The 15,794-nt window shown below is 42.4% G+C and overlaps 1 protein-coding gene across 2 annotated transcripts; it reads left to right on the forward strand.

Moving 5' to 3' along the window:
* The first annotated feature begins 463 nt into the window (after positions 1–463).
* CREG1 (cellular repressor of E1A stimulated genes 1) lies at positions 464–15,039 on the forward strand. 2 transcript variants are annotated; one of them, XM_090059069.1, is made up of 4 exons: positions 471–831; positions 6,838–6,957; positions 10,572–10,756; positions 12,994–15,039. In XM_090059069.1, coding segments are annotated over exons 1-4 (579 nt in total). In that variant the 5' UTR covers positions 471–558; the 3' UTR covers positions 12,995–15,039. The 2 variants fall into 2 exon arrangements, with proteins under 2 accessions (XP_089915203.1, XP_089915195.1); XM_090059077.1 differs by lacking the exon at positions 12,994–15,039 and having other exon boundaries at positions 464–831; positions 10,572–10,757.
* The last annotated feature ends 755 nt before the right edge of the window (positions 15,040–15,794 follow it).

The raw sequence follows: 15,794 nt of genomic DNA on the forward strand, positions 1-15,794 counted from the left end.
TATTCTGGTACATTTTGAACACTTTGTTACACTGTACAAACAGGATAATTATCATACGCCTGCAACACTGTAAAGGAACAGCCTCCCAACCCAATCCCTGCAGAGCCCCGCCAGCCCTCCTCCACCCCATATCAACTCCGTCGGGCACCGCGTGCCCAGCCCAAACAATGTCGCCCTGCCTCCCGCTAGCTCCTATTGGTGGAGAATACAGGCAGCCTCTTTTCCCCCCCCCCCCCCCCCCCGTGGCGCTTGGTTAGCTCCGCCCCCTTTCCCCGCGCGCTCCAAAAGCCGCTTGTTTACAGGCGCCGACTGTCCTCCCCACGCCCTCACATACCGGCTGGGCCGGTTGGCTCCGCCCCCCGTCGGCTCTCATTGGTGGAAACCGGGAATCAGGCAGGCACCGGTTGGCTGGGAGCTGGGCACTCTCCCATGCCGCCTCTCCTCCAGCGAGCGCTCATTGGCCACCACGTGAGGCCGCACAGTTACCTCCGCCCCGCGACTACTAATGCGGTGCTCGGGGGCTCGCGACTGTTGGTAGGTGGCTGTTGGGGCCGCAGGATGTGGCCGTTGGTGCTGTGGGCGCTGCTGGCGGCGCAAGCCGGGGCCGTCCTGTCGCCGCCGCCGCCTAAAGAGGCGGCCCGCATGGCCCGCTACGTGCTGCACGCCTGCGATTGGGGCGCGCTGGCCACGCTGTCGGCGCAGGACGAACTGCGGGGCCGGCCCTTCGCCAATGTCTTCTCCCTCAGCGACGGGCCGGCAGGGCCGGGCCGGGGTAGCGGCGTGCCCTACCTCTACCTCACCGACCTTGAGGTGTCCGTGCGCGACCTGCAGGTGAGCGCCGCGCCGTGACACATGAGGCGGCCCCGGAGATGTCACGTATGGCTTCAGACCACGAACGGCCGAGTTAGGCCTTTGAGGTCACGTAGGAATCTGCCCCGTCAAAATAGCTGTGGCTTGCTGTGCTGCTCCAGGAGCTGTGGGACTGGGCAGCGTGACCTGAAGTGCCTGCTTTGCCAGACTTCGAGTGAGGAGAGCTTCCCTCGGGAGGGGAATCGCACACTACCTGTTAATTTAGGCATAAGACCTGCCGGTTATTGGCAGCGTTGCCAGGGCTTAAATATGAAATTATAGTATTGGAAGCTTAAAATGGTTGTATTTGCTGAAAAACTATCATACTCTGAAAGAATATGAAAATAAGTATGCAAATAATAATAGGCAAGGGACAGGAAGACAGTCCTGTGGTCCCTGGGCTCTGGAGCCTGACCCAGTAACCAGTGTTTCCAGGTGTAGGGTATTTATTGTATTTGTACACTAATTTCAAGCCTTGTATGATGAAAGTAAATGTACACTAATTTTTGAGGCAGCTAATTGATGCAGCATATGGAAAAGCCAGGTAATTCACTTTATATTGCTGATTGCAAGTTGCCAGTGAGTGAATGAGAGCTGGGATATCAAAGTTGATGCATTTCTTTATTTTGAGGCAAGGAGTCCTAAGGAAGTGCTGAGAGTGAACCCAAAAGTCGGTTAAGGTTCCTTGAGAGTAACTTGGGTTTTGCATATGCTTCATCAGTTAGCTGCCTCAAAAGTTATACTAGTATTGATCATACATTGTAAATGTACCATAAGGGTTGAAGTTACTGTACCAATACGATAAATATCGTATACCTGGCAACAGTGGTTACTGGGTCAGGTTGTAGGTCCACCTTGCACGGGGACTACAGGGCTGTCTTCCTGTGCCTTGCCTGTTCACGTCTCTGGGTGGAGTTCCACTGGGCAGTATCCCCTGGTTCCTTGGCACTCATACGAGGGCCAGTGGGGACTGGCCCGTGTGCTCTGTTTGGGGTTCCCCCTTTGCCATACTTGTTCTGTACCTTTTAACCATCTCTCCTGTCCCTGTATTGTATTTTTTGTCTCGAGATTAGTTGTTACTGTCTCAGTGGCCTCCCTTTCTAAGGGAACCTTATAGTTCTTGGTGGGTAACAGCCCATGATTCGTCAACAGTAACATCTAAGCCTGTGTCATGAGGTGGCAGGCAACAGATGCTGGAACGAGGAGTGATCTGGGTACGACCAGGGTTTTTTTCCATTGTTCCTTTCTCACTTGCAGCCTCCAGCATTTAGGGCCTAGAAAGCTTTGATTCACAAGCTGTCCCATTACTTTACATGCTCAATAGCTACTGATGCAGCGTTCCTCCAAGCAGTTCAGTGTTAAAAGCATTTTGGTCTGCTGTGGTCTTTCTGAGCAATTTGCAACAGAATTACTTTTTTTTTGTTTTGACTACTTCAAAATACCACAGAGAAAGCTAAGAGCTGGCATTTTTTTTCAGGTGTGTGTTGAATCTGAAAAGGTTGAGAACCACTAGTCTGTCTCCTGAGTCAGTGTAGGCACTAATGCTGAGCGGCACCTTCGAAAGGATCTTGCAGCACCCTGGGGTCCTATGGCACTTTGGCATGGAGTCATTTTTCCACACCCTGTAACTGCTGTCAGTCTTTCTTCTGTAGTTGTGGAGAGTATTCCCATTCCTGAACTGAATGCTGGCTAAAATTGCCTTTTGTGCAGTACAGTACCTGGACATACTAAAGCTGCCAAGCACATATTTTAAAGGTGACATGATGATGCAGAAGAAGTCTTTGATCAGCATGTTGTTGGTGGGTACACAGAGGGCTATTAACTGTGGTCACCAGCAGAAATATTACTCTCTGCTTCATTATCCTGAGAGTTTTAGGGCCCTGTCACAGATCTTGGTTTAGAAAGTACTCAGATGTGCTTGATTTTAGTACAGTTTTCTGAACCATGCAAGGGTGGTACATTTTCTGTTGGGGCAAGCCGGGCAACTAATATAGATTTGACTAGGGCTGTAAATGTGTTCAAGTACACCATCTGAATCTTGTGGGATTGGATTCAGAGGATTCATTAAAGCTCCTCCTCCCCCAAATTCTGTAAACAGACTGTGTGCCATGTTCACCAAAATGACTGTCTTTTGAAGCCACTAAGATTCTGTCCTCTCCTCAGAGGTCAAGGAGCAAACATACTAAAAACACTCCAATAAGTAAGTGCTGAAGGGCCAAAAGGGGACTCTGAACAAAGAAATGGTGGATTGCTGAACTTCCAAAGAGATCAGATAGGAAAGGCTTGGTATCAAATGAGCCATGAAAGGACCAGCAAGCTGAAAGATGGGGCTGTTGTTGAGTATTAATAACTCTAAATTCTATAGACTTGATCAGTAAGGCAAGCCAACAACCAAAGATGTTGGAGAAATCTTGGGTACGCTGAAAGTCAGAGTCTGCCCGCAGAGGTGGTTCAAGCACCTACACTGAACACCTTCAAGAGTAGATTGGATGCTTATCTTGCTGGGATCCTATGACCCCAGCTGACTTCCTGCCCTTTGGGCAGGGGGCTGGACTCGATGATCTCTCGAGGTCCCTTCCAGCCCCGATGTCTATGAAATCTATGAAACAAACCAGTGTCCATAGTCCTCTCCTGTCTAGCTCCTTACAAGTCAGCCAGGTGCCCAGGGCAGCCATGATGCACAGAAGCAGTGGAGACTTCTGGCTGCTGTCATGCTGCCAGCACAATTGTGTGGGTACAGCAGCAGGTACTGTCGTTTTTGTTGTTGCACCTCATCCCCCTAATTTAGCACTCAATTTACCCTGCCTTAGCTACAGTACTGATTGCACCCTTTCTTAAGTCGCTGTTCTAGGATGTTTGAGAAGATAATTACAGTTAGTTACATCATCTAATGGAAGAATCAATTAGAGAAGCTTTGTGCACTAGTCACTGTTGTTTCCTCAATTAAAAATCTGAATAGTGGTAGAAGTCTGATCCAACTCTATTAGAAGCCTTAGATGCAAGAGTGAGGAACCCTTAGTGATGATATATTCAGTGGCTTTCTTTTCCTCATTTCAGTTTTCCTTTTTGAAAAAATGGACGTGCATTACTGTTTTCCCCATGTTCTTGTGTTTCCTATTCAGTAAATGCCAATTTGCCTCTTGAATTTTATGTCTAGTACACATCATGCTTTGCATCTTGAACCTACTCTTGTTAAGTTCTTTTATGGTGAAATAGTTCAGTTTATGGGATTTTATTTATTTGTTTGTTTATTATTATTATTATTACTACTACTACTATTATTTGTATCCTGCCTTATCCAAAGAGGCTAAGTGCAGTTTACAACAACAGACCAACAACTTAAAAGATAGCATTGTATTTTATGACCCCTCCCTCCCCAAATTGACATTAAATTAGATTATGCTGGTCTAATAAACTTTCCTTCAGAAAGCTTTGCAACAAATGCTGTATTTTCTTATCTATATTCTTATTTTGCAGTTTTTTGGTTTACTATCACATGGAGACTTCTGCCAACAGATAACACCAAATAACCATGATTCAGCTTTTTTTGTAGCTGACCGTGCAGATTCAGTTGCTTATCCTGTGAGAGCTATGTAATTGCATCAATGCAGTGGGGTATTGCAAAGTGCGCAGTTCACTCTTTTACTGAGCTATTTAATGAAACTTCCCAAATGCATGTTGAAATCTTGGCTGTGTGAGGGAAAGGGAGAGATGAGCTTGTATAAAGGTGTAGTCAGAAATGAGTATCTCGACTGTATTAAGAAAACTGGAAACTTGCTCAGACCTAGACAAAGTTTGCACAAATGGTATCTTTTTGATTAGGTTAGATGTAAAAAAAAAAATGACAGAGCTATGTTCATTTTGAGACCTAATGTAAATATGTAATTAGGCCTCCAGATAAACATCTTAATTCTTACTTCACCTGTCATAAACCTATTGAATTGTTTCCCTTCTTGACGTTTTTACTCTTCAGCTTAGGGGTTTTTGCACTGGTATAGATAAAGGCACTCCAGTGTAAAGTAGGGCTTGTACTAGTGCAGTTTTTACACTAAACCAGTTTCAGATAGAGTATATTGAAGACTTTGGTGTAACTAATTTAGTTAGGCTCTCAAATTGACCCTAAAATGTCCTTAAAGACACTAACCCTAAACATCATATTTTGGCAAAAAAAAAAGAAAAGAAAAGAAAAAGGTATCCTGGCCTGGATTTCTACTGTAGAAACTTTTTAATGTAAATTTCTTGAATTTACTTTCACTAAATAGCAAGATTTACTTGTACATGTTGACAGCCAATAAATATGACTTTTCATGGTTAAAATCATCTCTAGTCAGGTTTTTATAACTTTCTGGGAGGCAGACATTTTTATGCTGTTTTAAGCTAGGTACAGTTTCTTACATCTAGTAGAGTGGTGAGAGAGTGTCGGTATCGACCTGGAAGGATGTGGGCAGTGGGTTCCCACAAGGCTCGGTGCTTGGACCTGTACTCTTCAATGTCTTCATCAGTGATTTGGATGTGGGTGTGAAATGTACTCTGTCCAAGTTTGCAGATGATACTAAATTGTGGGGTGAAGTGAACACACTGGATTGCAGGAGGACCTGGACAGGTTGGAAAAGTGGGCAGAACATAATAAGATGCAGTTCAACAAGGGCAAATGCAGAGTGCTGCACCTAGGGCATAAAAATATCCAGCACACCTATTGGCTGGGGAATGACCCTCTCAGCAGCACAGAAGCGGAAAGGGATCTCTGAGTCATAGTGGACTCCAAGATGAACATGCGTTGTCAGTGAGACAAAATCATCAGCAAAGCTAACTGCACTTTATTATGCATTAGCAGATGCATGACAAATAGAACCAAGGAGGTGATACTTCCCCTCTGCATCACTTGTCGGACTGCAGTTGGAGTACTGCATCCAGTTTTGGGCACTGTACTTTAAGAAAGATGCAGATAATCTTGAGAGGAGGGCCACTCATGGTTAAAGGTTGGCATGCCAGCCCCTATGAGGGGAGACTAAGGGACCTGGATCTCTTCAGCTTCCACAAGAGAAGGCTGAGACGTGATCTTGTGACCGCCTACAAATTCATTAGTGGGCTCAGCAAGGAACTGGAGATGCTTTGTTCACCAGGGCGCCTCTTGGGGTAACAGGAACAGTGGTCACAAACTGACAGAGAGCAGATTTAGGTTGGACATCAGAAAGAACTTCTTCACAGTAAGGGTAGCCAGAATTTGGAATGGGCTTCCAAGGGAGGTGGTGCTCTCCCCTACCTTGGGGGGCTTGAAGGAAAGGCTGGATAGGCATCAGGCTGAGGTCATGTGACCCCAGCACTCTTTCCTGCCTAGGGCAGGAGGTTGAACTCAATGATCTGTTGAGGTCCCTTCCAACCCTGGCATCTGTGAATGAAGCTGGGTACCTTTTTTAAATTGTTGAGGTTATTTTCAGCTTGCTTGCCCCCCCCCCCCCTTGGGATTCAAGCTGGGTTTCTAAAAGTTGCTTCAGATTTTAGTGGAGTTGACTGTCAAAGGATAGTTGTCTCTTGATGGAAGTAACTGTTTGAAAGTAATATTGACCTGCTGATCTGATATGCAAGAAGTTGGGTAACTATCATTTAACCATATTGTTCTATTGATCCTTTCTCCAGAATAGACTTGGCTATGTACACTGCAACTTTTTTTTTTTATTTTGTGGAATATTGTGCATGCATGGGATTTCAAATTGGAACGTTCTAGTTTGTGAGAGATTTGCAACTATGCCTGATCAGTTTTACCAGTGGTGTAGTTATACAGTCTTCCAGATTTATTCAGAGTCATTTTGTTTAGGGTGGCTTTGGATGAATAATATTACTGGGAAAGGCTGATGATAACATCTAATTCTGAATACTGCATTGAGTTTAATTTGAAAAATACCTTGTTATTTTCAAAGGTATGCAAACTTATTTCTGTATATTTGTATTGGGATAGCTTTGTAATTAAACTTACTACTTGTGTTTCAGGTGAATGCAAGTGCCTCCCTAACAGTGTCTTTAGCACAGACTCCTTACTGCAAGAAAAACAAGTATGATCCACAGAATCCCTTGTGTGCCCACGTAATCTTCGCTGGGACTGTTGTAAAGGTCAGTAGCTATAAGTTAACTATTCATAAAGTTAGTGGTCTTTTAGTAAAGAGATGTATAAACTTCTGTACAGAAGTATCATGTTACTTGCTAGTCAAGAAAGATTCAGGCTGATTTAAAGATTCATACTGAGCCCTGTGAGGCCAGGGGTGGGCAATTATTTGGGCTTGCAGGCCAGTAGTGGGTACTCCTGCGCTGAGCCACCCGCCTCACTGAGCCTGACCTGCCTCACTGAACCTTCCAGGCTCAGAGTGCCTCCCTGGGGGTGCCTCACGCCTGGCCGACCCCTTTCCTGGAGCACGCCTGCAAGCCTGGCGGTAACGTCGCCACCACACAGGATCTGGACTTACCTTGGCCCTGTGCCCCCTGGGTAACACAGGCCTAATAGTCCTTGAGGGGTACTTGACCCACTGCAAGAACTTGGGGTGCTTCCCTCGGTCTGAAGCACAAATAGTGGTCTCTGACAAACTAAAGGGACCCCAAGGCATAATCTAGACCCTCTCCCAATAAGTCTCCAACACTAGGTACCGAGGAGAACTTTATTGGTTATAAGGAGTAGGTTTGTAATAGGATGGGGTAGAGCAATATCAGAGGAATACCTTAAAGCAAACAGTGGCATGGTAGCCTTTGATCATGCATCTGAGTTACTGCAAGCTATAGATCTAGTTAGATCTCAGATAGCTTACTTACGAGTATCATCCAGAATCAGGCAGAGATTCCCTCTGAAAGCCGCCGCCTCCCCCCCGCCCCCCCCCCCCTCCAAAAGCTCTGCAAAAGGCTTTAGTTCTGTGGGCAGGGGTGTACAGGTAGCAGATCATGGCTCAGCCCCAGCCCTGTGCTGTCACTGGAGACTGGCCGGGATCCATGCAGCAGGGTGTGCGGCCAGGTTGGATGAGATGGGGCCACAGGCAGCCAGGGAGCTGTGTCTAGGGCCAGGTCTAGGATATTGGGGGAGTGACAGTGCAAGTTTGGAGCCTGGGGCGGAGCTGTAATTTGCTTTCCACATGCCCCTGCCCGTGGAACCCACACCTATTGCAGGGCCATGTGGGCAGCAGATCATGGCTTGGCCCTGGCCCTGTGCTGTCACTGGCCTGTGATTCCAGCCTTACCTGCCTGTCCTGCTCCTGAACACTGCTTCCCTCCCTGCCCGTGGCTCCATTCCAGTCACCTGGCTGTGTGTCCTGCCTGTACAGGTTCTGCTCCTGGTGGTGGGAATGGGGCAGACAGGTCGAAGTACCTGGGCAATGTGGCCTTATTTGGTGGTGGTAGTAGCTGGAAGGAGCTGCTGTTCATGCCACTGCTAGGAAGTGAGTCTGACTATGTTGCCCCAGGCCTGCTGTGCCCCTGGGGGATGGTGGGACCAGCCGTACCCACCACAACTTGGGATGCCCCCTGTGTCTCGGCTGGGTGGGACAGGGACCTGCTGCAGGCTGGACAGAATCCCTCAGCAGGCCAGATTGTCTGTGGGCTGCATTTTACCCACCCCTGGGCCAACCCATAGTTGTGTAGATTGATGAAAGGATCTCTTCTGACCAATACTTGGTATCACAGAAGGGACCTAGAACTAATTTTCCAGAGTTGTCTTTGGTAGGAATCATGAGGCAACTGCTGCAAGTGGAGGAAGAGTTTCTACTTCCTTAGACTTTGTAAAGCCCAGTATATCTAAGTTGGTCCCCTGCCAGTGCAAAGTAACTTTCAGCAATGTTAACTGATGGGGCTAATACACCTTTAAATGACTTGAGTGATTTAAGGTTTTTCAACTTTTATTTAGCTGACAACATAGCTGCTCAAAATGCAAAAGACATAATACATTATCTATTTAATATTGCTGCTGGTGTGGTATTGTTCCTTACTCTCTTAATAGGGGCTTTAAATTTAATTTGGTGCCCCATTGGAAGCTTTTGTTATTGTACTAGTTATTCAGCTTAAATCTTTCCCTTAATTAAATTCTGTTATCAATTATGATTATTTCTGCTTAGACAGTATTCTAAATTATGTTTACTTAGTATGTTAACCCATCAAGTATTTGATGCATTCTCCAAACCTCTTAATTTTTGTACTGCGCTTAACTCTCAGTCATTCTTTGTTCTCCTTTTCCCCAGTCTCTTTGCTTTTTATTTGAGCTTTCTCCAGTTTTTCAATATCTGTCTAGAAGTCACATGCCCAAGAGATGCAATTGCATCTAAAATAACGGTAATTTGTCAGAGTCATATAGGAAGGATGTGCTACTTGTCTGCTTTCTTTGATTTGGTACTGCTGCATGTGCAGTTCAAAAATCACACTAGCCTCTGGTTGCTTAGACTTAAATTTGTAAAGCAGCAAACTTCTTGTACACTATAGGTGTTGTTACATGTGCTCTGGGGAGTGGAACGGGGAAGACTTTTTTTTAATTAGAGTGGCTCCAGGAGCCACTTTAATTAAAGCTCCCACAGTGTCTTGGGCATCAGTGTCCCCATGCTTCAAAATGGTGACAGGAACACTTTTAACTAAAGCTCATTCAATGTACTTTAGTTAAAAGTGCTCCTGCTGTCATTTTGAAGCGTAGGGACGCTGATGCACAAGATATGGAGGCCTGCTGGAGTGTATTAATTAGCATGCTTCAGCAGACTCAGTTAATCAAGCCTGCTCTGATACGCTGTAGTTACAGCGTGTGCGAGCATCCTCCCTATATTTGTATAGGTACCCTGTAGCTTTAAATCTGCATCCATCATATTCTGCTTAATAAAAGTTTCCCAGTGTTGTATGCTGTAATTTAGTCCCTCTTTTTTTAAATTCAGTTTTTCTGTAGTTTAAGTGCTAACATTCTTCAAAGAGCTGCAGCCCCCCCAAGATTCATTATAATATATCAAATTACTGAACTGCTACAGAATTTATCAGCAAAAACATTAGCGTCATTTGTCTAAATGAGTAGTTACTGCTGTTGGTTGTCATATCATCATAAGTGCATCTGGCACCTTTTGACAGAATGAATTTTAAAGTCTCTGGGCTTTACAGGAATTAGCCTTCTTTTAACTTGCACTGAAGCATATTTGTATGTCTGTACTGCCACCTTATTTACTTCCTATCCTCATGCTTCTTAAAAGTTGTTGGTTTGTTGTTTTGTATCAAGACCTAAACATTTAGTTATTTGAAAAATAAAATTGAGTTGAGCACCATCTCTTGGACTTTTCTAAAGCAATACCTGCTTCTCCTCATTTGTCATCATCTAGTCTTCTGTCTCAAAGCTTCATCTATAATGTTTCAAAGGTGGCGCATATGTGTGCATGTGTTCAGGCTGCAGCCTGTCTTCATATTCAAAACCAGTAGTTGAATCTGTCATCAGAATGTCCCTTCCCTCTTTTAGGTTGGTGGCTATAGTATTTTGGAGGAATAATTACCAGATGTAGACATCACAGAATAGTTATTTTTAATGAGTGCTGGTAGCTGCCAAAAATCAAGCCCAGCTGCTGGGTGTGAACAGGCTATATCATGAGTCCCTTATAATAAAAATGTAACAAAGTGCCAGCTTGTGGCTGCAGCTGGAAAAAGCACATTGCAGTAGAGTTGTCTTTGAGCGTAGTTTATCGCTTATTGAAGAAGTGATCATTTGTAATAAGTTGCTGATTTCTGTTTAGGTGAGTGACACAGAATCGGGTTTAGCAAAACAAGCATTATTCACTCGACACCCTGAGATGGAAAGCTGGCCTCGAGATCATAACTGGTTCTTTGCCAAATTCAACATTACCAATATCTGGGTACTGGACTACTTTGGTGGCTTGAAAATTGTGACCCCAGAAGATTATTACAGTGTCAAACCCTAGTAAGTACTGAAGTTTGTTGTTTAACATTTTTGTCATAATTGGAGATAAGTATTCCTATAAGTTTGTATAAATAAATTCATACTTATGTTAATTCTTCTTATTGAGAAGTCATCAATTCTACCTGATGATTGGAGAGAAGTCTTAATATATCCCGTCTTTAAAAAAGGCAGCAAACTGGAGTGTGAAAATTAAAGGGATACTGTCAAATTAACAACTACCAATAAAGTATCGTCTGATGTGTTGCTCCACTACTTATTACCTGATGCAGAAAAAATGGGAGAAGACCAGTGTGAATTCCACAAGAATAGATTGATAATAGACCAAATCTTCTCACTAAGGTAGTTGAGCAAAAAATGGGAATATATTAAAAATGTACACATTCTGTTCATATATTCCAGAAAGCCTGTGATACCACACACAAAGTCTGAGGGCTTTAGTAGCTGAATTGAGCATTCTGAGAAAAATCAAATTGAACTCTTTTTAAAGTTTGTATGCAGAATTAGCATCTGTGGAAGAAATTTGGACACCTTCCCAATGAGAACTGGATTGAGGCGGGAGGGTGGTTTGTCTCTGATCTTATTCAACCTGGCACTGGAACAAATGATCTGGAGCATAAATAACATGAGGGGAGTTCAACTGAATGGAGATCATAAAGTCCTGACATATGCTGCTGATTTATCTTTCATAAGTGCAAATATGAATGATACAAAGTCTATACTTGACTAACAGCTACAGCAAAGAAAGTTGGACTGCAAGTGAATGTCGATTAAACACGATCTGCTGGTAAACAGAACCCTAATAAATCAGAAACCTGATGTAACAATAAATAGGACAAATTTTAAACGAGTGACTCACTTCATGTATTTAGACCCCATCATAGTACAAGAAAGGAAGAATGGAAGCAGGAATTAGAGCCTACTTTGCATTGCACAAGCTCCAGTCATCTAAGCTCATCCAAAGGAAGACTAAGCTTCAAGTCTATAAAATCCTAATCGGGCCCTATAGAACCTCTGGCAGTTGAGCCTAGGTTCTCCCACAAGGAAGTGGGATATTACTAGATAGTTTTAAGACAGATTTTTAAAGAAAATCTTTGCGCAGTGGGAACCCATAACATAAGAATGGTACAAGAACCAGTAATGAGTAATGGCAATTGTACAGAGACACAACCCTGACACAAAATTAGCACAACGATTACAATGCCTGGGCTACACTGAAGGAATGGAGGCAGTTGAGACGCCAGAGAAAATGTTCCTTGTGGTACTGGAGAAGAGAAGGCTGCCTGGATGACCAAGGCAAAGATGTTTGATGATATAGTATCAGACGTATGGAAATTAAATGTGGACAACTGGAGAACAAAGGCACAGAGATGAGAATGGATGAAGGTAGTGGAAGCAGCCAATGACCCCTAGGGCTTATAATACTAACTTGTTGCTGTTGTTAATAATATACTGTTCCTATATGGGTTTCAAAGGTTCCCATACATATAGTGCACATGCACTGTCCTCTTAACTCTTTCTTTTCTTTTTTTTTTTTTTTAATGTTTGTTAATGTCTTTCCTAAACTAGTTTACTTGATTTTATTTATTTATTGGTCCCTTCTGTAAAGTTGTCATAACAATCATACTTTGTTGATCAGTCCCTGACAGACAAGCTTTCCCAGTTGTTATTGTTCCTTTCTTCTAGCCATCACTTTCATATATATCTTGAAAAGTAATTGAGCATGGATTGCATCTATTTGTAATTTTTAACAAATTACTGAAGTTTACTGTATGTTGCAATACAGAAACATTTTTGGGTTCTTTTCTATAAGAATGAACAGGTAATTGCAGTTATACAAATGCAGGTGTCCTATTAGTACCTCCAACTTAAAAATAATTTAATGTAGGAAGTTTCCTTTGGCATGAACACTGAAGCAGTTTACTCTACTTGGATTAAATACGGGGTGGAAAGTATCTTAGTCCAATAGGTAAGAATTATGAGGATACTTGGTTGCATTTAGGAGATGCGAATTTTTAATTTTTTTGATGTATCACTTGTGATCTGCATTGGCCTGTCCTGAAGTGGAGTTTTCAAGAGAACTTCTGAGTTGTATATGGCATTTACCAATGCCAGGATGTCCAGACAATCTGCTGCATAGGCCTGGGATACATAAGGCTTCAGAATGACATTCCAGATGCTTTAGAATACCTTTAATCTTTAAAGTATATTCAATTTAATTTTTATTTTTACCCTTGTAGGTAGAAGAATACTGTGGATGATCATACGAATGAACCTTTTGGCCCTTTCCTGTGCTATCTATTTGAAACTATTTCCCACTGAGTCAATAATGAACTGAACCAATAATGAAAAATTGGATTCTTTCTACTTTTTTTTTTTTTTAAATTGGCTTACTTTGGGTGTATCCCCATTTCTTGTGATCCTGTTACTGAGACTTACTGGCAGGTATTCATGAAAATGAATCTTCAAACCATATGTTCTATTGCAGAAGAGATGTTTATTCAAGCTGGGCTGGTTATTGTCTAATATTCCCCAGATTCTACAAGCTCAATCCACAGTTTTAAGTAGTTTGGTTTATTTGTTCCATACAACAATTTGCCTGTCTGCAATCTGCAAGCAGACTACGCAGGCTTATCTGAAACTAATGTATTGGCTTAGCTCTATATGTGCCTTACTTAAATCACATGTGTTTGTAGTATATTTAAAAATATTTTAACCAAAATTAGCTTTGTTTTGCCTTTTTGAGGCAGAGTAAACTAGCCAACTGAATTCTACAGGGTTACTTTCATATATAATGTGTAGAGTGCTGCTTCCACCAAGCTAGAGAATGACAAGCTGGGAACCTGCACTCTCTGAAAACCCTGAACATTGATCAGTGCAATTGTAATCTGTTCTGCTACCTACACAGCCCTCATTGCTGTAATATTGACTGTCTTTATGCAAACCAGACATGATCCTCTGGTTCCTGGTAAGTTGCTAGTACAGCATTTAGTTGGGGGATGTTTGTGTCCTTGTTCTTCAGATTCAAGTTATGGCTAGGAAAGTGTCTTTTTACATATAACTCTTGGGGTTGTGTTGTTTTATTTTTCCTGAAAAAATTTAATCCGTCCTCACTTTTTCTCAGCTTCTACTTGGAAGTCACTTATTCACTCTGTTTCCCCTACCATGTGTTTTGGCTTCTGGATTTAGTGTAACCACTTTAACAAACACTGTTTAATACTAGAATCTGAATTATGAAGGAAATCCACTTGCCTTATAAAGCAGCTGTTGGCATAACAACTTCCTTGTTCCTTCCCCTAGTAGTAGAACTCATTTTATGAGGGGTTTGTTTGGAGGCTATAAGAGATCTTGTTGAGCAGCCCAAAAGTAGAAGAAAATTTTATGAAATGTGATAACTTATCAACATGAAGTTGGCTTACATTAATGAGAACACTTCCCTTTTTGTACTTTTAAAATATCCTAGTGAAGAATACAATCAACATAGGATAAAAAACGTTTTATTTCATATCTGTTTTCACAAAAAGCTGCAAGAAAGGGTCATGTTAGAATAAATTTGAGCTCAGCATGAAGATAACTATCTAGGGCAGTGGTTCTCAGTCTTCTTGGACTTGGTGCACCCCTGGATAGATGTGGGGAACTCCTCACAAAATGCCAGCTCTTCATTTTTTTTTCTGTAGCCAAAAATAAGTGAAAATAATGGAGCGATTCTTCTTCTGTTGCAAAGGACTCAAAGACCACAACAGGGCACGATGTTTTTAACATTACTGATTCCTATCTGAAATCTCTCTATTTACCTTGTGAATTATGTTTATACAGCGCTAACATTGTATGGCACCCTTGAAAGGATCTCAAGGCACTCCAGGGTGCTGCAGGATCTTAACTGAGAATCGCTGATCTAGGGCCTAGGATAGAGCAAGGGACATGGAAATGAGGACTCCTTAGTTAATGGCGGACCCAGAAATCACGGTGTTTTTTTGTTTTGTAGTTTTTTCTTTTTTTCTAAGTAATCAATCTGTTATATGCAAAAACTTTTTCCTCCTTTTGTAAGACAAAAAGCTGGCACTTTTCCCTAAATTAACTTATGAAAATATATGAAAAGATCTTTGTTTTGGTGGCTTTTAAAAAAATGAAGAGCTCTTGTGATATTGTTATGCTATATAGATTCATTGCAATGTTTCTCAAGTGGGATCTTGCATATATTTTTTGTGATTCATTGTAAATCACTCTGATTTTTAAGATTAAGTAGTGGTGCTGGGTCTTGATTAAAATCTATTTTTTATGATAAATGGTGTCTGTTTTTATTTTATTACACAGTGCAGGGATTGCTGGGGTTTCCATACCATTTTTCTGTCATTCTGCTGTCTGCCTGCTGTCAGATGAGTCACATTTGCCAAGCTAAATGGAGAAACTGATCTTTCAAAGCCTGGCCTCCACTTTAATCAGTTACCTTCTTACTTTACTTTATCATACTTATTCCTTCTGCACACTGCTGCCATTCTGCTGCGAAGCAGGACATCAGATGGTGACTTGTGGTTAGAACATATCATTCACAACCCCCCCCCCCCCCCCCCCCCCCCCGGCCTACAGGTGATGGAATTCTGTAGGGAAGAACTACTTGGGTCAATTCTTGATTTATATAAGCAAGTTTTAATTTGATCATTTGCCCTGGTATATCCATCACACTTAAAATGGTTCCGCTAATTATATTATCTACCACCAGTATTTCTTTTCTTTGTATTTTCTTCTTCACATAAACCTATACTTGATAAGTTGCTAATAGCAACTTGCTTGGTTATCTTCATCTTTTGTGCGTTAACCTGCTAAGAATTCTTTTTTAGTTCTGAGCCCTTAAATGTATTATAGACAACACCACCTCTTCCCCACCCCCCCACACACAAAAGAATTTTGTTTTTTGCTTTGAATCTGTCACTTGAGTAGATTACAAAAAATAGGTCACTGTCTCTTACTCTTAAAACCTTAAATAAGAATATATTTGAGTATTACCTAGTGAGAGCATCAGGCATACCCTTTGACATCCTTT

The sequence above is a fragment of the Crocodylus siamensis genome, chromosome 1, assembly GCF_052110815.1.
Source record: "Crocodylus siamensis isolate JL-2025a chromosome 1, ASM5211081v1, whole genome shotgun sequence".
Classification (NCBI taxonomy): Eukaryota; Metazoa; Chordata; order Crocodylia; family Crocodylidae; genus Crocodylus; species Crocodylus siamensis.

Coding starts and splice junctions, on each gene's coding strand:
- CREG1 (XM_090059077.1), top strand. CDS start 559: ATGTGGCCGTTGGTGCTGTGGGCGCTGCTGGCGGCGCAAGCCGGGGCC. Junction 832..6,837: donor TGTCCGTGCGCGACCTGCAG/GTGAGCGCCGCG, acceptor CTTGTGTTTCAG/GTGAATGCAAGTGCCTCCCT. Junction 6,958..10,571: donor TCGCTGGGACTGTTGTAAAG/GTCAGTAGCTAT, acceptor ATTTCTGTTTAG/GTGAGTGACACAGAATCGGG.